The sequence below is a fragment of the Elephas maximus genome, chromosome 13 (genome assembly GCF_024166365.1).
Source record: "Elephas maximus indicus isolate mEleMax1 chromosome 13, mEleMax1 primary haplotype, whole genome shotgun sequence".
Classification (NCBI taxonomy): domain Eukaryota; kingdom Metazoa; phylum Chordata; class Mammalia; order Proboscidea; family Elephantidae; genus Elephas; species Elephas maximus.
The window spans coordinates 58875760-58896640 of record NC_064831.1 but is presented as its reverse complement, the minus strand read 5'-3'; the positions used below and the strand labels follow the sequence as shown (position 1 = coordinate 58896640).

Here is a 20881-nt window from a genome sequence, read left to right as displayed (position 1 = left end):
CAAGATTAGGAATGGGGTCCCTGGTTGGTGCAATCACACTGGGCTGCTAACTGAAATGTTGGAGGTTTGAATCCACCCAGAGGCTCCTTGGAAGAAAGGTCTGGCTATCTACTTCCAAAAAAATCAGCCATTGAAAACCGTAAGGAGCACAGTTCTACTCTGATACACATGGGGTTGCCATGAGTCGGAATTGACTGAACAGCAACTGGTGTGGCGGAGTGGGAGGAGATCAGTGAATGAAACCAGACCTAGGGGAACCAGGTAAGGCAGCGTCAGCAGCAAGAGGATCCTGGGGAGCTGAGCCCATACCTGCTCCGTGTTCGTTGGACATCTCAGCGGGGCAGCTGGTGTTCCGTCAGCAGTCCACCTGTCAAGAGTCAAGAGAAGTGCTACCCAGCCAGAACCTAAGTCCACTCACCACATCCTCCTATCCACATGAACACCCCCCTTTTGGTTCACAGGGGCAGTGGTGATGAGGGGGACAAAGCTGCAGCGCCCAAACCAGGTGAGCTGAACAGCACCATCCTGAGACTTGTCTCCAGGAGAACAGCCAGTGGCAAATGCTGAGCTTTCACACGGGTTTAAAATGTCTTTAAAACTAATAAAATACCTTCCCCTCTTATCGAAAAAAATTGTTTATTGTATTAAAATGTAGGTATTCGAAAAGAATAGAGTTCCTCTGTTACCCCATCCCCCTGAGACTGAGATCATCCCTGGCAGTCATCTGGGTCCTTCCAGACTTTTCTCTCTGCCCTGCAAGTGGACTTGAATTATGAAGTACACCAGAACCTCTTTGACAGGAAAAACCATGTCCTGTTCATGTCTTTAGTCCCAGCATCCAGCACAACACCTGAAGCAGTAAAGGCACTAGACAAATATTGGATAAAATAATTTTTTAAGGAAAACTGTCTCAAATTTCCTAGTAGAAAAAGAGAGAGAAGAGATAACCTATTTTTCACTGTCTTTACAAAGGATTTAGCCCAAAGGAGGGACAAGTGAGTGAATTTCAGGCATCCTGAGAGGCTGGTGGGAGACCCCTGGGCGGGGGGTCGGGGGGGAGGGTGAGAGGCTTTCACAGCATTCTGTCAAAGGTCCCAAGAGCAGCTAGGTCTTTCAGTGATCAAACAAACACCAAAAACCAGTTGTCAATTCTGACTCATGGAGACCCCACAATGTTGCAGAGTAAAACTGCACTCCACAGAGATTTCAAGGCTGTAGTCTTTCAGAAGCATATTGCCAAGCCTTTCTTCCGAGGCACCTTTGGGTAGGTTTGACTGGCCAACCTTTCAGTTAGTAGTCAAGCCCTTAACCATGTGCACCATCCAGGGCCTCCACCCAGTGATCAAAGGACCCAGCAAGTTTTCTAGGACTGGTCCTCCCTGCCAGTCAGTCAAAGGACATTTGCTAAGCAGGGTGCAGTCAGTACTGTCCTAGGTGCCTTGTTGGGGGTGGTTTGCAGCACAGCCGTAAAAGCCATCCCTTCCTTGTGGAGTGCCCCATCTGATGGCAGTGGTGGGTCATCTCCCATCCTAGCTCGAGTTTCGTTCCCAGAGGTCTGCTGACATACTCTCCACCCTCAAATCCCATACCTCCCTGCCCTGTGACCAAGGATGTCAATTCCTTATCTCAGCAAGCTCTCTTACACCAGCTTCTTTTGGTACCCCATGACTGCTGTTCCCTGTCTAGGCTACCACCATGTCCAGCCTGGAGCACTAGTCCACCAGTCCCCAGCTGGGCTCCCTGTTTCTCTAATCCTTTCCCTTCCTCACAGCCACAGGGAGGTAGCATTCCTGCTCAAGCCCTTCCTTGGCTCCTGGTTGCCCTCAGTGGATCCAGCCTCCCAGAGCAAGGATTCAGGGCTTCCGGTGCTGGCCCTGCAACCTGGGAAGCAGAGACTTTGAACACCCTCTTCTGTTTCTCTCCTCAGTAACTTCCTGGACACAGCGTGGGCTTGACTCGTGAGCGCCAGGGCTGGGCTAGGCTGTGACCGCCTGGGCTGCAGAGGGCACCCACTTAATCTGGCCTGGACCCCTGCTTCCTTCTCCCTCTCAGTGTCTTTCCTTCTCTTTCATGACCCCTCCTCTTCATTCTGCCACCTCCTCAGCCCTAAACCTCACCGGTTTGCAAATTCTTTGGGCAGAAAGGGCTCCTCTCTGTCATTGTCCCCGTAAGGAAACTGCTCAAGGTCACAGAGCAGGTCAGGGGCTGGGCTGGGACAGGAAAGCAGAGCAAGCCTCTTTCCAGCTGTTGAGGGAACAGGGCCCGCCAGGGTCTCTGCTGCCTCAGGGGGACAGGTGAGGAGAGCGCCCTCCCCTCGCCGTTCCTTGGAGCCGGCTGGCCTCGCTCGGGGCAGTGGGAGGATCTGGCTGGCCTCTTTTGAGTCTCCCTTCTCCTCTGTTGTTGCTGTTGTCGTTGCTTTTGTGTCTGTTCTCACTCATGGTCACCCCATGTGTGCAGAGTAGAACTGCTCCATAGGCCTTTCAAAGCTGTGACTTTTCAGAAGCAGATCACCAGGACTGTCTTCCGAGGTGCCTCTGGGTGGGTTTGAACCGCCAACTTTTGGTTAGCAGTCGAGCACTTAACCGTTTGTGCCACCCAGGGACTCCCTCTCCTATCCTTGGGGTGTTTCAGATCCCGGCTTTTCTGTGTGCCTGCTTTGCCATGAGGCCCTGGATCACCTGTGTGTGGGGGGGCATGGTGGTGGTGGGGGTCATTAATTCTGGCTGAGGTGGGCTTAGCTCAGAAAAAAATAAGGTTTTTTTTTTAGAAGACCAGAATCTGCCACCTGCTGGCTAGATTGAAGGTTCTAGCAAGCTTTTCCTGGTCTTTGAATCTTGCCACAATCACAGTGACCTTGAAATTCATGATACCTGTCCTCAGGGTCCCCACCTGCAGCCCCCTCTTTTTTATCGTCCCCACTCTTCCTTCTCTCAATCTGTCAACCTAGTCACACTAGCATCCTAGTTCCAGGGGTTTTGTATTGAAGAGGGCTCTGGCAAGGGCAATGCTTAACTCAAAGGGACTGTGTACTAATGGGGGACTCCAGGCGGTGTGACAGACCAGGTATAGGGGAGGGGCTCCGGGACAGGAGCTTCCTGGAACTCCTCAGACCTGACCCTGTGGGTACTCATCTCCCCTCTCTGAGTAAGGCTGACCCATTTGTGTTTGTGACCAAATTAAAATTCCAAGGAAAGACAGACTGCAGGTTGTTCCCAAATAGGAAACATACACACCCAGAGAACAAGGAGCTCCTGCCAACATCCCAGAGGGGGCCTCTTCCCCTCCCTGCGCCACAGGCCTGCAGCCCCCAGGCTGGCAGACTTGGGGGAGGAATCTGGTAATGCTTCCTGTGGTCAAGGTAAGTGTCTGCTTCTGCTCCAGGCAGGCCCGCCTCTGTGTACCCTTCCAAGGCAGGAAGGCTGGGGAATGGGAGCCTGGTGGTGGTGGTGTTTTTCATGTGAAGTCATTTCCCACAAGGAAGAGGCAGCCACGTTCTGCATGGCCCACTGGCAGTCTGGGATGCTTGCCCAGCACCAGGAGAGAGTCTAAACATTCCCTGGCCCGTCTTGGGATCTCAGAAAGCTGGCCGAACAAGAACTCAAGAGTCAGCAGATCCCAAATGAGATCCATCTCCACTTCATACTGAACCAGCTGAGGGGCAAAACCCATTCCAGCCTCCTGGGACTCTGAGTCCTGTTGGGTGACCAGAAAGACCACTGGCCAGAAGCCTCTGAAGGGCAGACCTGGCTCTTTCCCATCTCTGGGACCTCAGTGCCCAGCACTGAGTAGGTCCAGTTCTTAGTGTGTGTTAAATTGAGTTGAAAGTCTAATTAGGTGTCAAAGGGTAAGACAAGGAGTTGTAGTATTCCCAGGAGGGTGCCTCGCAGGGACATTAGGAACCTCTCCATAGAAGAGAAGGGTCTGGAGTTGAGCTTAGCATTTCCTCATCTGGAGAAGAGAAGGGAGAAAACTCTGGTGGGGGGTGTGGCAGTGGGAAGGGGTTCCATGAGTCATGAGGGACTTGTTCTCCTACATCATTGTAATAATTAAAGCCAAGTGGTGGACTAGGCCGTAATAGGCAGAGAGGTCAGTGTACCAGGCCAGGCATGGGCTATGTTCTTGTATATGAAGAACTAAGGAGCCCTGGTGGAGCAGTGGTTAAGAGCTTGGCTGCAATCCAATATCCCAGCAGTTCGAATCTACCAGCTGCTCCTTGGAAACCCTATGGGGCAGTTCCACTCTGTCCTATAGGGTTACTATGAGTCGGAATTGACTCAACGGCAATGGATTTTTTTTTTTTTTTTTTTAATGAAGAATTAAAAGATCCATAAGCAAACAGTGGGGGAATGATTGGCTGGTCAACAGATGTAGTTGGGAAAATGCGCTACTCGGGAGGAAAATGAAGTTTGATTCTGACCTTAAACAATTTGTAAGTCGTAAGAATGGTATGGAAAGGGTGTCTGACCCCCTCTAACTTCACAATGGGGAGGAGAATCAAGATCAACAGCCCAAGGCTGATTCCTATGAGGTAGAAGTCAGACATACCTCCTCTCTCCAAACTTTTTACCAATTTTGACACCAGCCGTTCCTCCCACGGCACACTTTACTCCTCTGCTGGGTTTGACAATTCACTGCAGTAGCTACACGGAACTCACAGACCATACTCACAGTTACGGGGTTTATTAGGGAAGTAACAGGGTACAACTCAGAATCAGGAACAACTCAGAAGTAGCAGGAACAACTCAGAAGTAGCAGGAACAACTCAGGATACAGTCCTTGATCAGGACAGCTTCTTTCTGCCCTCTGCCACCAGACCCTACTGAGGGCCTGTTAGGCAAGTGTCATAGCTCTTAACTCTGTGGGTCGATAAGTCCCACTACAGCCATCTCACCTGGTCTCTTGGTTCCTGCTGTCTCTTGGTGCTATCGTTCTTGCTCCTGCTGTGCCTCCGTCTCTCACTGTCTTCCGTGTGACAGCTCCTTTTTCTCTCTCTCCATGTCTCTCTTAAAGCCTACTGGGATAGCAAAACTGGCCAATCCCCTTGTTAGGGTTTCATACACCTTATTTGCGTGGTCCCACCCCCCCCCCCCGCCGAAGGGTTCCATCAACCTCATTTGCATTATTAGCAATGCTGACCAATCCCCTTGGTGGGCCACAAGCACTTTATTTGCATAGTCCCCCCAATCATTTTGCAGGCGTCACAAGACTATGCATGGCTAGAAGGGCCATATTAAGTAATTCACTTCACTGTATAAGTAATGGATTACAAGGCTGCCCGGTTGGACTCAGAGCGGTGTAGCTGTGACTGGCCACCTTGTCCATTTACCTGTTCCCCTGGGCCCTGGTGGGGGACAGCTCAGTCAGACAACCAGCTCCATCTTCCCCGGCTTCCCAGGAGGAGCACAGGAAGGCCAGACTCTCAATGACTTTGGCATTCCTTTTAAGCCGAAGGCTTGTGGACTGATCTAGAGCAGAAACTCCAGGGGTGTTTGTTCAAGTTCATGTCTAACAAAAGTACCTCTCTGCACCCAAGCCCTGGATGAAGCCATCCAACAGCCTCCCTCCTCCTGATATACTTCTTGTCTTGACCACTCGTCTTAGACAATGGGTGGTCTTGGAGACTTGTCCCAGCCTCTCAACTGCTGGTATGATAGAAACCTAAGATGTCAGACCAAGAAGGGATCCTAGAATAGTCCCACCCGTTCATTTTATAGATGGAGAAAATGAGGCCCAGAGATGGGAAGTGAATTACTCAAAGTCATACTATCTATCAGAGGCTGAACTGGGCATGGAGCACCCCTTCCTGGCCCTGGTGCCTGGCCCACTGCTCCTCCCGAAGCCCTTTGCAATTTCTTCCTAGCTCTCTTTTCTTGGATTTTCATTGCTGGGACATGCAACTCCTCTGGGTCTGGACTCAGACGATCTGTGTCCCTCTCTGTCTCCCCCACTACACGGGCTGAGTGACCTTGAGCATTCCACTCCTCTGGGCCTGACAGCTCATCTTGAAAATGGGAATAATAATAGATCCTACTGCCCAGAGTGTATATGTAATGGTGCTATGTAAACATCCCAAGACAAAGCACTGGTCTCCCCTAGACTCCACCACAGGCCTGGGTACACAGCAGATGCCCACTGAATAATTGTAGAGCCGCGGCCCTCAACTGGAGGTGACTTTGGCCTCCCAGGGGACATTTGGCAGTGTCTGGAGACATCTTTGGTTATCAAAACTGGGGGAGGGGATGCTATAGGTATCTGGTGGGTGGAGGCCAGGGATGCTGCTAAACATTCTACAATGCCCAGGACAGCTAATGCAACAAAGAATTCTCTGGCCCCAAATGTCAGTAGTGCCGAAGTGAGAAACCTTTCTGTAGATGAATAAAAGTGTAACGTTACTTCTGTAGACAGATGTGGGCTGTCATTCCAGAAAGACAACAGAGCAGTGGCTGAGGAGTTGACCATCAAGAGGCCATGCTGATCAAGATCAGGAGCTACCAGAGCTAAATGAGATGGCCATGCCCAGGTTTGATAAGTTGAAAACATTTTATTTCAATTCTATCCTTGAAGGCAGCATAAATAATCACAGAAGACCACAAAGGTCAATGGGGAAGAAAAAAAAAAGCCCAAGAAGTATGGGGAGGAAGAGATGAGGACTAACACCGACTAGCTGCTGGGGTGGGGGTGAGGAAACCCTGCTTTAGCTGGCTGGGGGTGTGGAAGGTTCTGAGAGGAAAAGCCCAAGGGGTGAGGAGGCTTTCCCCTGCCCAGTCAGCCCGGAGGGGCTTGGGCAGCCCTGGCCTTGGTGGCCAGGATGTCTGGCAGGGTGGCCACAGGAAAAGCAGCAGTGTGCAATACAATGTGCCTAACAGCTCCTAGCTAATGAGAGAAGAGTGGACACCCATTTTAGATCCCCAGGCCAGATCCCACCCCCAAACTCCAACTTTTCGGAGAAGAATGGTGTTTGTGGACTTTGTGTGGGTAGTGAGAAAAAAAGAAATGTGTAGTAGACCAAATGAAATGTGATGTCTCCAAGAGGTGCGTGACCCGGGTCTACTTCTTTCAGCTTCCTCATCTGTAAAATCAGAAGAATGCGCCCACCTCCTACAGTGGCTGGGAGGCTGAATGAGATCCTATGTGTTGAAGAACCACGTAAACTTTAAAGTGCTCTAGCGAAGTGAGGGGCTGTGGTCACTCTTGTGTGGAAGGCTGGCATGGCTGAGGTGGTGGAGAGACACACAGAGGACCCTTGAAGAGATCAGACCCTGCTCTGCCTTCCCCAGGGCCAACCTCCACCCTTCTCAGCCTCGGCTTGCAGGAGGAAGAGGCCTCATATCAGATGGAGTCCCAGGGACGGGGAGAGCAGACGGTGGAAGCCAGAAGGGCCTCGGGGCACTGAGTGTGAGGGGCCTCAAGTGGGTAGCGTGGCACATTGGCACTACTGGTGTTGGACAGATGGCAGAACTGTCTTCCAGTTCTCATTCTCCACTAAGATGTGGATACTGGCAAAGCCCACAGGGGATTGGCATCTTGATACAGTAGGACAGGCCCTATCCCCAGGTCTGGACACCCAGGGTCCTGGTCCTGGGCCCACTGTTGACCTGCTGGGTGACCTTGTAAGTTATCTCCCCATTTAAACCTTCAGTTCGGTCATCTGTAAAATGGGGACACTAATCCCTACCCTGCTTGCCTCAAAAATAAAATGGGAAAAGGGTACGCAGGAGCATTGAAGAGAATCATGGGAAGGCAAGGGGTCATTATGGCCTCGGTGAACAATCTTCTTAATTCCCTGAAGACAAGAGAGGTGGGGCCAGAGACAGAAGGGAGCTGGCAACCCTGGTCAGGCGAATCAGGCTTCCAGGGTTGCCGAGGGATGAAAGAGAGGTGGTGGGGGGAGGGGGGAGGAGAACTTCAGCTGACCTCCAAATACAGCCCACCCTTTGTGGTACCACCAGCGATGTTCCAGTGGGGAGTGCTGGGAATGTCCGGGCAGGCTCCCTTGCAGGGGGAAAGTTCAAGTCCTAGTCTAGCTGGGATCCCTGGTTCAGTGAGGGAAGCCCCTCAGGGAGTCCATGGTCTTCGCCCAGCTGAGGGAAGTCCAGGCTCCTGGGGTGTCAGGCAAAGGGGCTGCCAGCGGTGGGTCTCCAGGAGAGGCTGGGAACTTTCATTAGCATGAGGTCAAGAGGTCAAATGTTGGCTTCCCCTTCTTGAGGTGATAGGTGGGGTCCTCAGGCCTGCCCCCCACCTGGCTCCAGTCCTGGTTCCGTCTCTGGGGTCACTGGATAAGGGGAAGTTACAGGACGAGTAGAAACAATGGAGAGATCGGCTTAGAAAACAGCCCAACCAGGGAGCTAATGGCTCTTGGGGCTGTTGAGCAAGTTTTTCAGTTCCAGCTGTAGCTGCCGGATGCGGATGTCCTTCTGGGCCAGCTCCTCTTTCAACCGCCGAATCTCATCCTGCTGCCGGAAGAACATTCGGAGGAGCTGGGATGGATGAGGAGAGAGGCCCGTGGAGGGCCGGGGGAGAGCAGGTGAGAAGGTGACTTCCCAAGTGGGTCTCCAGACTCCGCCCACCCCATGCCCACCCGTTCCAGGTTCTGCCCCTCTCTCCCCTGGCCCTCCCACTGCCGCTGCACTTCAGCATCTTGGGTGACTCATGATCATTGCAACTCATGGTCATTGCGATCTTGCTTCTGCCCACTCAGCCCACGACTTCTGTATTCCCCTGTCAGGTAGGAAACAAAGAAGGCTCCAGCCCATGCAGACCTGCCTCATTGATTCGGAGTCCCTGAGCAAGGAGTAATGTCACATAGGCCAGTTTTCCAAATATCCCAAGCTTACCCGTTACGGGCCCAAATCTAACATTTTGTTTACTGTTCTAGATGGGAACCTTCCTAAAATGTTTTGCATCCTTCCCTTCTTATGGAGGCTTCGTATATGACTGAAATCGAGCTTTTCTTTCCTGATGACACAGCATGATCACCCACCACCACTTGTCTTCAAGTTGGTTCCAACTCATGGCGACCCCATGTGGGTCAGAGTAAAACTGTGCTCCATAGGATTCCCGATGACTAATTTTTTGGAAGTAGATCACCCGACCCTTCTTCTGAGGCATCTCTGGGTGGACTGGAACCACCAACCTTCTGATTAGCAACTGAGCGTGTTAACTACTTGCACCACCCAGGAACTCCAGGACTATCACAGGAAGCCAAAGTTTGCACTGGGCAGTGAGGCGTGTGCTGGGGTGGCCATGGCCAAAGCATAGATATCTTGACGGACATTCACTTGGCTGACTCCCTGGATTAACCAGCGTCTCCATTCCTTCTGTGGAGACCCTGGATGGTGTAATGGTTAACGTGGTCGGCTGCTAACTGAATCTACCCAGAGGGACCTCAGAAGAAAGCCCTGGTGACCTTCTGAAAAATCAGTCATGGAAAACCCAATAGAAAGGAGTTCTACTCCAACACATGTGGGGTCACCATGAGCCCGAGTAGACTTGATGGCAACTGGCATAGATCATCCCATCTGTAAACATACTAACAGATGCTCAGAAAGCCCTGAGCCCTGGCGACCAGCAGGCTACCCAAAGACTCCCATACATTAGAGCTGAATGTGACCAAGAGTCAGGCGTGTTTGTTCTCAAACTTCCTGGCATGAGTTGCATTAGCTATAGTGATTGCATCATTTAATTAAATATGATATAAACTGATGAATTACGAGTACAAAAGAGAGCTGCTACTTCCATACAGACTAAGTTGAATGCTTTAGAAAACCTTGATAAAGTGACTTTCTAAAAAAAAAAAAAAGAAAACTGCTGAATGAGCTGTGGGTGATAGAACCAGAAGAGACTGGGAACTGTTTCCTATAGCTTGATGTGTGACAGTGGTTATGCAACTGTACGTGTTTGTCAAAACTCCTGAAACTAGATACTACAACGGATGAATTTTATCATACGTAATGTACACCTCAATAAATCTGTCTTAAAATTAGATTAGGGAAAATGTTGTAAAACTTAGGGTTTTGCTTTCTGATTGACTTTCCGGTCTCATTCCACCTGAAAGAAGCTGAAACTGGAAATTGGAGCTAAGGTGTGCTTTACATGAGAAAGACGTGGCATGTTACAACCAGGAAAGCCATCCTCAAAGAAAAGGCCTTGGTCCTGCATCAAAAGCTGCTGAATGAATGTCTGGGTTTTCATGTTTGAAATGAAAATAAAAGGTTCAAAGGGTGTACAGCTATCATTTTTATGATCCCCTTCTTTAACTGACTTTTTGAAATTAACCAACAAACCACCAACCCTAGCTACGTCTGATCAGAGAAATCATACACCCTTTGCCCCTACACTGAATGCTCCTATACCCTTGTGTCTTCCAAGTTTTCAAATTTCTTTACATGGTTTTTTGGACAACTTAAAAAAAAGAAAAAAGCTTTACTGGGGTGTAATTCACATACCGTACAATTCATTCATTTTAAGTGTACCATTCAACGATTTTTAGCGAATTCACAGAGTTGTACAACCATAAATCTCTCCCCTTGTGCCAAGCTATCAGTTGCCTCCTCACTTTTAGACCAAAGTGTCTACCTTCTACAGCCCTGCTTTCAGATTGGTGGCCTCCAATCTACTGTGATGGTGAAAACTGCTGGGAAAAACCGTCAGGAGGCTCTGAGCGAGGGTCAAGGAAGTTGCATGAGCTTGAGTGTAGAGTTAGTGGGATTCATTTTGTCTGACCAGAGACCCTCTTAAATTTTCCTCCAGGTTCTTTGTTCTGATTCAAACAGACAAATCTATAGAGCTCAGTGTCACTCTGACTACTATTCAACTCTGCTGTCCTTACACCCAGTGCCAGAGCCAAGTTTAGACCCTGATGATTGCTCACCTGGGCGATCGCAGCAACCCGTGTACTTTCTCAGGGTACTTTTTTTTTTTTATTGTTGTAAAAATATATATACAACCCAACATTGCCAATTTAAGATTTTTCACGTGTACAATTTAGCAACATCAATTACATTTTCTTTTTTTTTTTGAGTGGAAAATGTCAAATATTTACAAATGTAAATGTAGAAAGACTAACTCCAAGAACCCCCAGGTACCCCTTAATCAGCTTCAACAAATAACACATGACCCTTGCTTCATCACTACTCCCACCCACTTCTCCTGCACCACCCTCTTGGGAATTATTCTAAAGCAAATCCCATTCGTTACATGATTTTATCCAGCCTTAGAAATCTTAAATATCCCTCTGTAACAGCATGTAAACATATTTTATGACAATTGTCAGTTTACCTGCTAATCTCCTGTATAAGACTGTGAAGCTCTAAAGATCAGTAATTGTCTTATTTTTGTTAGTAATACTGTTAATCATAAATGGGTGTGACAAGCAGCCTCTAAGATGGTCCCTGAAGACCCCAGCTTCCTCGTATTCACACCCTTGTGAAGGCCCCTTCCCTTAAGTGTGGGCTGGACCTAGTAATATGCTTTAATAAATAGAAAATGGCAAAAGCGATGGGATGCTATTACCAAGATGAGATTACAAAAGGACTATGGCTTACATCTTGGACATTTTGTCTTGCTCTCTCTCTCACTCACTTGCTCTGGGAAAAACCAGCTGCCATATTGTGAGCCTCCCTATGGAGAGGCCCATGTGGCAAAGAACTGAGGGAGGCCTCTGGCCAACAGCCCATGACGAACCAAGGCCCTCAGCCCAACAACCCGTGAGGAAATGAATCTTGTCAGCAACCACATGAGTGAACTTGGAAGAAGAACCTTCCTCAGCTGAGCCTTCAGATGTAACTGTAGCCCTGGCTGACAGCTTAATGGTAACCTCACGAGAGACTGTGAGCCAGAAGCACTCACAGAAACTGTGAGAAAATACTGTATATTTTAAACAACTAACTTGCCCACGCAAATAATGCCCCACATACAACGCGCATAGTACGCCTAGGAAACTAATGCTTGAAGGAGCTGTATGGCTGGAAAAAACATACAATATGCATGTTATTTGCGTAAAAATATGGTAAAATTCTGGGGTAATTTGTTATGCAACAAGAGATAGTTGGCCTCTTTGAGCACTAAAGACGAGCCAGGAAGACTGCTAGATACTTACGGATTATCTCTTTAATACTCCCAGTATTTCATAACCCCATTTACCATGAGGAAACAGACTTAAGGCCAGGAAATGGCAGACCCAAACACAGGTGGGTCCATGTAACCATCTCCATTTCAGCTGCATCAAGTCTAGTGCCTGGCACACAGCCAGCATTCTGCAAATCTGGCTGAAAACAGCTGTATTTGCACTGGTGACTGGGGTGACGAGAAGCCTTCAGGGGGCATGGATAAGGCCTGGCTATCGTTGCCCCCGAGCAAGCTACTTCCACAGACACCTGGCTTCTTTCACAAAGACAGGAAATGGCCAGGCCCCAACACTGCCCAAATGCCAGGGAGGGCGGCAGTGTTGTGAGGCACGAGGCCAAATGTTTCCCCCGTTAATTGAGAATTTATAACTCCTGTAACACCACATGACAGCAGCCTTCTGAAATGGATTCATGAGGAGACACGAGACGTTGTGGGTTAGTGAATTTGAGGCTTTTGCGGGGGGGGGGGGGGGCACCAATATACTCCTGATATCCCCTGCCTCTATTTATTAGGGTCAGAGGCAACGGAAGCCAATAGCAGGCTACTTGTGGTATTTGTCACAAAAAGAAAAATGCCTCAGACTGGAACGGGTTTAAAGGCCCGAAGCCTATAATTGAAATGGAAAGGTCCTGCTCTTGCAGGCCTGTGGAGATCATAACTTATATTCCTTACCTCGTTCTCTGTCCTGGGTGGGACGTTTTCTAATAAATCTATTCCATTGACTACAACAGTCTTCTTTTCTTTGATGGGAGCCTTAAATACCATTTTGGAGGACTTCTTATAGCCTTCTTTCAAAGACATCAGCACAGGATCTAAGAAAGGCAAGGGAAATATTCTCGCTGACCTTTGATGGACTAGTCAGGTGGTGGTGTCTTTCATTTACATCATGCTTGACAGTCCGTCAAGGGCCTGGGGAAGTTTAAACAAGGGGAGACAATGGGAAATGGGGGGGAGGGAGCTAGACTGAAGGCAAAGATTGTCGTCTCTTAGCCTGTTTTGTGGCTGGGTATGGTTAGGTTGAGTTGGGATTCTTGCTATTCATATGCTCTTGGTATTTGGATATGGGGTGGGGGGATCTTTGGTACCAAGATGGCGAGAGGATGCTGTAGATGTCGGGAAATGAGACATACAGAAGATAAGACACTGGCTGAGACCCCTGAGACAGACACCTTTGAACAAAGGCTTGCTCCCCCCAGCCTTCTGGCAACAATAATTATTATGGGATGTGGATTGTCATGGTGATAGGAAGTGGCTTGAACTGGGCTGGGCTTGGGAAAGATCTGGCAATGTGGAAATGTGTGAAAATGTCTTTCTTGGCTGCACTTGTGACATCTCTTTGCTTGTTCCCGTGATGCCCAATGGGTATTATGAGGTCAATCAAATTCCCTAAGGCGTGCAGACTGCCCTCTGACTCCTGCATGTTACCTGAGGACTCTGGAGCGTAGGGGTGGGAGGCAGATGCTGAGGATCCTGGGGATGGTACATAACCACTTTGGGGGGGACCAATTTGGTTGACTGCTCTTCCTCCTGCTCAGACACCGCCAGGCCTGCCAGCGTCTATGTTCATGCCCTCACTGTTTTCAAATCCCACCACCTCCTCCTGGTTTTCTCAGTCTCTGGGGCGGGGGCGGGGGGGGAGCCCATCTTCCCTATTAACAGAATAGGCTCAATGTAAAAAAGAACAAGGTTTTAGAACAGAGAAACAAGTTTGCTGGCACCTGAAATACTTCGTCATTCAGCTGCTGGGATGGGAAAAGGCCACTCCTGTATTTGGCAGGGATCAGAAGCTGGAGGCAGGGTGGGAACTTTGAAGGACTCCTTCTAAGGTTCTCTTTATATACAGTGTGTCACATGTTGTGATTGTTTCCCCATTGCCAAAGTCAGGAAGCAAAGATCTTTAGCCCTGGCTGTTGGGCAATGCCTGGGCCAGAGCAGAGTGATGTAATACGTCATCCAACAGCCAGGGCACCAGGAGCCAGAGGGCTGCCTACTGACACACCGAATGAACATGAGGGAATCAAGATACCTCAGAGTCCCCATTTCCTCGTCTCTAAAGTGATGCCACACGTGCCTTTATATAGTTCATGTTCCAAAACAATAGGTTTTTCTCCAAAAAGAAAGTTTACCAAACTGAATTTATTTGTCGGATTCTATCTCAACCATCCCACTGGGCATCCCAAGTAGGTTCTCCTTACCCACGTCCACCCCATCCTAGGCTGAGAGCCATTGGTCTAACTGATCTTTGAGGTTGCACCTGGCTCTGACTCAATGCTGCTGAGGCTACAATAACAACTATAACAATAATGATACACAGCAATGGCTAACATATTGAGTAGTTAGCATGTGCCAGGCACAATGCTAAGTCCTTTACATGGGATGTCTCATTTCATCTTTACAATCCTATGAAGTACACACCAAGCACTCCCACTTTACAGATGAGGAAACTGAGGATCAGTGAAGCCCAGGGACTTGGCTAAGGTCAGGCAGATGGTGAGCAATGGTGTCTGGCCTGTATTCTATGCTATGATTTCCAGTTATCTCAGAGCAGGTTGTGCTTTTTTCTCCATAAAACAATTATTTTTAATCCATTTTAATTTGAAAAAAAAAAAGTTTTATTCAGGAATTTGGGGCCCTGGGAAGAGGGAAGGGAGTGTGAGCGGCAGCCTCAGGGCCGAGGGAAAGGATGGTGGCCTGGGCTGACCTCCATGCCACATAGAAAGATCCAGCTCTGCAAAGAGGAGACCTCGAATCCTAGGACTGCAAGGCTGGGGAAGACTCAAGGTCATCCAGTTCAACCCTTGTCTTTAGAGATGAGGGGGTCTCAGTCCTGGGGCAGAGGAGAGAGCCACCCCAGTGGCCTTGGTGCTGGGCTGTTTATGGCGAAGGAACCTTTCTGGAGGCAACCTAGAGGCCTTGACCCAGGAAGGCCTGGGCGATGCCCCAGCAATGCTCTCCCCCAAGCCAAGGTTCTGGGAAGCCCACCCTCGCCGTACCTCTGTTGATGCCTCCCAGCCATTCATCGGGGGTCAGAGCTGGCTCCGTTCCCGGTGTCATGGGGTAAATGTCTTCCTGGTAGGAATCCGACTGCAGCGAGGGGAGCAGGAGAGTAGACAGATGGGGGTGCTGCTGAGAAAACCCCTGCTCTGCAGCCCGATTCTCCTCACTGACCCCTAACCACGCTACCTGCTTTCCTGCTCCAAGCCGTTGCCCTCACTAGAGTCTTCTACTTGCAATTCCCACCCTGTATTCATTAGCAAGCCAAACTGTCCCCTTCTTGGAAGGCCCCCACCTCCACCGCAAATTGGGCCTGAAGACCCCAGTCCAGGGGATCCCCCTCTTCCTGGGCTCCCGTGGCCCGCAGTCTGTGGCGAGCAAGCTAGGATTCAAACCAGGGGTCCCTGGGAGCCCAGCCCAGCTGCACTCACCCTCCGGGGCACGATCATGGAGATGGGCTCGATCAGGCCCTTGAGAGTCACCAGCTTGTAGAAACGGAACACCTCACAGGCCGACACGTCCAGCCCATGCTTGGGCATGACCCCTGTGGATGGACACATGGCTCCCATGGGGTTCTAGGACTCCCCTTCAGTGCCCCTCCTCCTTCATGCCTCCGCTGAGGGAAAGGCGGAGGTGGTAGGCACAGACCCAGGCAGAGGGCAGCGGGAGGGCTGGGCCTTCTAGAACCAGGCTCTGTTTCTGTGCTGTAACTCCTCAAATCAGCCCCTTCTGGCCAGACCTGCCTCCCCAAGGTGCACACTTTAAAACTGGGACCATTTAGAACTGGGGGGACTGCAGAAATGTTTGTGATTAGCCCACTCCTTTTACAGCTGAGACTGGAGGGTCACAGGGGAAGGGCTTGCCCAAAGTCACAGAGCAGGGCAGGGGCAGGGCCACAGAGCCTGTCACCTTCTGAAATGACCTGGTTTTCCTAAGCTTCGGTGTCCCTGGTCCTCAGAGAGAAAGAAAGAGGGAGAGACTGTTCCCAGAGGACCCCAGAGGTTTAGACACAGCCCAAGATTTCTGTTGTACTGTGCGTCTACCCAGGACCAACTGTGTGTGCGTGTGCGTGCGTGCACGTGCACGCGCGCGGGCATTAGCCATAATGCTCCTATTGAACACCTACTATAAGCAGAGAGTACACTGTGGTGTCAAGAGTACACATTTTGGAGTCAGACAGGCCTGCGTTTGAATCCTGCCTCTGCCCCTTTCTTGCTGGGGGTCATCACCTCCACAGGGAGGCCTTCCCTGACCACCTGATCTGAAGTAGCCCCCACTGCCTGTCCCATCAACCCACTTGATTCTCTGTCTAGAATCAAATATTGTCTGTCTGTCCTGCGGTGGAATGTAAGCCTCACAAGAGTGAGGTCGTGTTCTGTTTTATTTACCACGGTACCCCCAAGCCTAGTACAGGGTCTACACACAGTATTCAACACATGTTTGTTGAACAACTAAATGAAGGAGCAGGAGAACCAAGTGTTTTGCCAGGTGCTTGGTACACATAGTCTCTAATCTCTGAAACAGACCTGCAGGGTCAGTTTGATTATCCCCATTTTACAGATGAGGAAACTGAGACTTAGGGAGAGATTAAGTACCCAGCTAAGCCAAACAGTAAACTCAGATTCAACTCCAAAGTCCAGGCTGCCTCTTGTATTATCTGATGAAGGAGCGACGGTGAGGGAGGTTGTGATGACGGAGAGTTGGGGAAGTCTGAAGTCGACAGAATGGTCACTGGAACTTCAGGCATGTCTCTGGGTCTCCGTTACGCTGTTGGTCACTGAGGTGGGCTCTCAGGCCCTTCCACGCTGACATCCCTGGAGATGGCCCTCAAGTCCCATCTGTAATATCTGATCCATAGAGGGAGCAAGTGCTCCAAGGAGCAGGGTCACCCACAGAAGTGGGAATCAAGCCCTGAAGAGGTTTCCTCCACTAGGTGATTCGGGGCCCGAACACAGCAGGGTGAATCCTTCGCATTGCCAGTGTTAGTGTTAGTTTTGTTGTAAGACTTTAGCAGCAGGAGAATGTGGGGTCTGAAGAACATTTCTTGGCCCCACCCCTGCTCACTACACCCCTACCCCAGCCCTGCAGCCCTCTCTCTAGGGTTTTGCCTGAGAACCTGGGAGCTTAGGGATGCAGTGATGGGGACACCCTGGAACCCTTCCTGCTCGCTCTGGGCTCTGGCTTTCCAGAGGCTTTAGGAAGGGGCCTGGATCTAGACCCTGACCTTTAGTTACTGAACCACCTCCCACCAATGTCACAGCCACTTTGGGCCTCAGTTGCCCTGTGCGCAAACGGGAACGAAGACTGCACACCCTACAGGTTGCTGGATGGGCTGAGATGTGGTGGACGCCACATACTAGGGAAAGTTAGCGTTGGGTCAGATGGGCAGGTGACACGCTGGCTGAAGACAGACCAGGCTTCCATCATCGGGGCAGTACCTGCAGGTTTCATTCTGACCTGATCATGAGCTGTAGCTTTCTGAGTCTATGTGACTTTTTCCTCAGATGGGTGACCCATGAGCCAAATGTCCAGTCTCTTGTTTGGAGCAAACAGTTAAGAGCAATGGCTTTGGAGTCAGATACTTGTTGTCACAGACTCTGTCACTCTCTAGTGAATGACCCAGAGCTTATCACTTCCCTTCTCTGAGCCTCAGCTTCACCATCAGTAAAATGGAGAAAGTCCCACTTTATAGAATTGTTGGGGGGATTCAGTGAGCACAAAGAAAGTGCTCACTAAACAGTAGCTGCTGCCGTTAACTGCAAGTCCCTGGGTGGCGCAAACAGTTAAGTACTCAGCTGATAACCAAAAGGTTGGTGTTTCGAGTCCACCCAGAGGTGTCTCAGGAGAAAGGCCTGGCAATCTACTTCAAAAAATCAGCCACTGAAAACCCCACGGAGCACAGCTCTGCTTTGACACACACGGGGCTGCCGTGAGTTGGAATCTCCTCCAGGGCAGCTGGGTTTTTTTTTTGGTGTGCTATCACTAACTAGGGAGAGAGCAGGGGACACAGCCAAGATCTGGAGAGGGGGCTTGGGGACAGGGTTTCCCAGACACATGTGCCTGCAGGGACCAGACCTCCATTCCAGAAGCCACACCCACCAACAGCAACTGTGGCTTCGCCTTAGAAAGCCCCCGCTGAAAACACCCGCGCTTCTAGGTGTTTTGACTGATGAACTGATGGGCTGTAACGAGCACTTAGGTAGTTACTATGTCCCAGGCACTTTTCCAAACACTTTACAAATATTAACTTATTTAATTCTCATGGGAAACCCTGGTGGTGTAGTGGTTAAGTGCTATGGCTGCTAACCAAGAGGTCGGTAGTTCAAATCCGCCAGGCGCTCCTTGGAAACTCTATGGGGCAGTTCTACGCTGTCCTGTAGGGTCGCTATGAGTTGGAATCGACTCGGTGGCAGCGCGTTTGGTTTTTTTGGTTTTAATTCTCATAACTCTGTGAAGTGAGTACTCTTTTTATCCCCATTTAACAGACGAGGAAACCGATGCACAGAGAGTTGAAGTAACTTGTCGAAGGTCACACAGCTGGTAAGTGGTGGAGCTGGGATTGAATCCCAGGCAGTCTGGCTCCAGGGTCCAGGCTCTTAACCATGACACTAACTGTAACAACAACCGCTTGGCTCACTCAGTACCCAGAAGCTCACACAGAACTTTCACACCCACTGCCTCACGCCTCCACATTAGGACTCGGTGGATGAGGAGGACTGGGAGGATGAGGAGGCTGAGGAAGCCGCAGGCCTCAGTGGTGAGTCAGGTGTTGGGGGAGGGGTGGGAGTGGACTGATTAGCAATCCTGGAAGGACCAGGAGATAATCCCCTCCAGCCTAGGCCCTCCCCGCTGGGGCCCTCAGTTCCTGAGTCAGGCAGCCTGGTGTAGTGGGGAAGAGTGCTGGACGGGGAGTCCAGAACCTGGGTTCTCACTTCAGCTCTGACACTAGTTTGCTGTGTGACCCTGGGCAAGTTACTTGTCCTCTCTGGGCTTAAGTTTCTCACCTATAAAAAAATGAATTTAGACCAACTGCCCAGTTTACAATGCACTTTACTGGTCTGAGTCTCCTATAACCTGCTGAGGGGTTTAGGCGAGGCAGATCTGACTCTCCCCATTTTGCAGATGAGGAGGCTGAGGCTCGACAGGGTGAAGGCACTTGCCTAGGTTCACTCAGCTGAGGAGTGGCACACAGGTATAGCTCTACACTCCTCCTAGTTCCTGCTGCTCCCTGTGATGAGGCACAGAGTCACAGATAACGCCACCTTGGGTAGTCAACGGAAAGGGCTGGCAGCCTCTAGACCCCTCTTACCTAGGCCTTTCTGTGGGGCTGGGGAGCGGAACTCCATGAGGTAACTCAAGTAGGGCTTCTCCGTGCTGATTTCATAGTACCGGATGTTTCCATCCCCCTGGGGGGGCAAGGAGAGAGGGAGGTGAGAAAGGCAGTGAGAAGGGGAGGGCTGAGCGGGCCCCAGAACCAGAGGTCCCCTGAAGAGAGCCCCCATTGTGCCTCAGAGCTGGTCAAAAGGCCAGGGAGATCTGGTCTCTAGACCCTCAATGGACCTGCCACTGGGGAGTTACTGCAGTGGGCGGGGGTGGGATAGGAGTGGTGTGTGTGTATGTGTGTGTGTGTACAGACAGCTCTCTGACAAACAAGGCCATCTTTACTAAAGACCTCCCGGCAGGTGCCTCAAATTTCATCATTAGTCAGGGTCCTTTCAGCTTCAGGCTTTGGATCCTTACTCCAATGTAAAATCAACTCCAATGACTTGCATTTTAAGGAATTCTCAGCCACTGACACCTCAGTGGAAATGAGTCCAGGACTTGAGGGTAGGTTTAGATGGGGGAAAGGGTGATCAGGGATGGGGTTGGGTCAGGGGGAGGACGGAGAGGTTAGGTTGGCTCTTCTTGGGGGTGGGAGGGCAGGAACATGGGCGCACTGGGGGCAGGGGTCTCCCACAAGCTGCCCCGTCCCCCATCTCCCCACCACCTTTCCAGCCAGGTAGAGCATGTGCGTGTCGGCATCGTAGAAGGGGAACAGGAGGCCAGAGAGCCCATCGATTTCCTCCTCGGTCAGGGGCATGGACAGGTCCTCCTGTGGGCGGGGAAGTGGGGGAGGGGGCATCAGCCTAGGACCAGGCCATGGGGCCTCATCTTCCCAGTCCCAGCAAAGCCCCCAGAGCTGAGTTGTCCAGGAACACCTCAGATCAGTGGCGACAAGGCTGAATTCTTTATTGTCAAAAGCAGCCCAGGGCAGAGGAAAACCGAAACCCACTGCCGTGGAGTCAATTCTGACTCACAGCAACCCTGTAGGACAGAGTAGAACTGCCCCATAGGGCGTCCAAGGCTATAAATCTTTAAGGAAAATACTGCAACCTCTTTCTCCCATGGAGTGGCCAGTGGTTTGAACCACCAACTTTTTGGTTAGCAGCTGAGCACTTTAACCACTGGACCACCAGGGCTCCTTCCCAGCCGGAGAAAAGGCTCTGCAAATAGGAGGCAGGGACTTGTTCTCAGCAGCCTCCCCATACCTACTACTTGCTCTTGGTCTCTCTAGAGCTCAGCCTTGACTCTAACATCTCACAGGTGCCACAGAGTATTTTCCCTGCAGCCCTTCTGTGCCCCCGCCCCACCTCTGCAGAGGAAGCCTAACTGGTGTTAAGTCAGGAGCTGTTGTATGGGCCCAGGCTCCTGACCTTCAGAGGAAATGACCTCTGGGGAAACCCATGGATGCTTCCTTTAGCCAAAGGCCAGCTGACAGCTC

General features: G+C 50.5%; 1 protein-coding gene across 1 annotated transcript in view; it reads right to left on the bottom strand.

Annotated features, from left to right (window-relative positions):
• Positions 1-6558: 6558 nt before the first annotated feature.
• CORO2B (coronin 2B) overlaps positions 6559-20881 on the bottom strand; it is a 173188-nt gene continuing 158865 nt past the window's right edge. Inside the window, exons 7-12 of the mRNA XM_049905817.1 lie at positions 20108-20212; positions 19430-19526; positions 15552-15664; positions 15120-15210; positions 12799-12938; positions 6559-8477 (exon numbers count right to left, since the gene is read on the bottom strand). Of these exons, the coding sequence (XP_049761774.1) occupies positions 8346-8477; positions 12799-12938; positions 15120-15210; positions 15552-15664; positions 19430-19526; positions 20108-20212 (678 nt within the window). The 3' untranslated portion in view covers positions 6559-8345. The remainder of the gene's footprint in view (positions 8478-12798; positions 12939-15119; positions 15211-15551; positions 15665-19429; positions 19527-20107; positions 20213-20881) is intronic.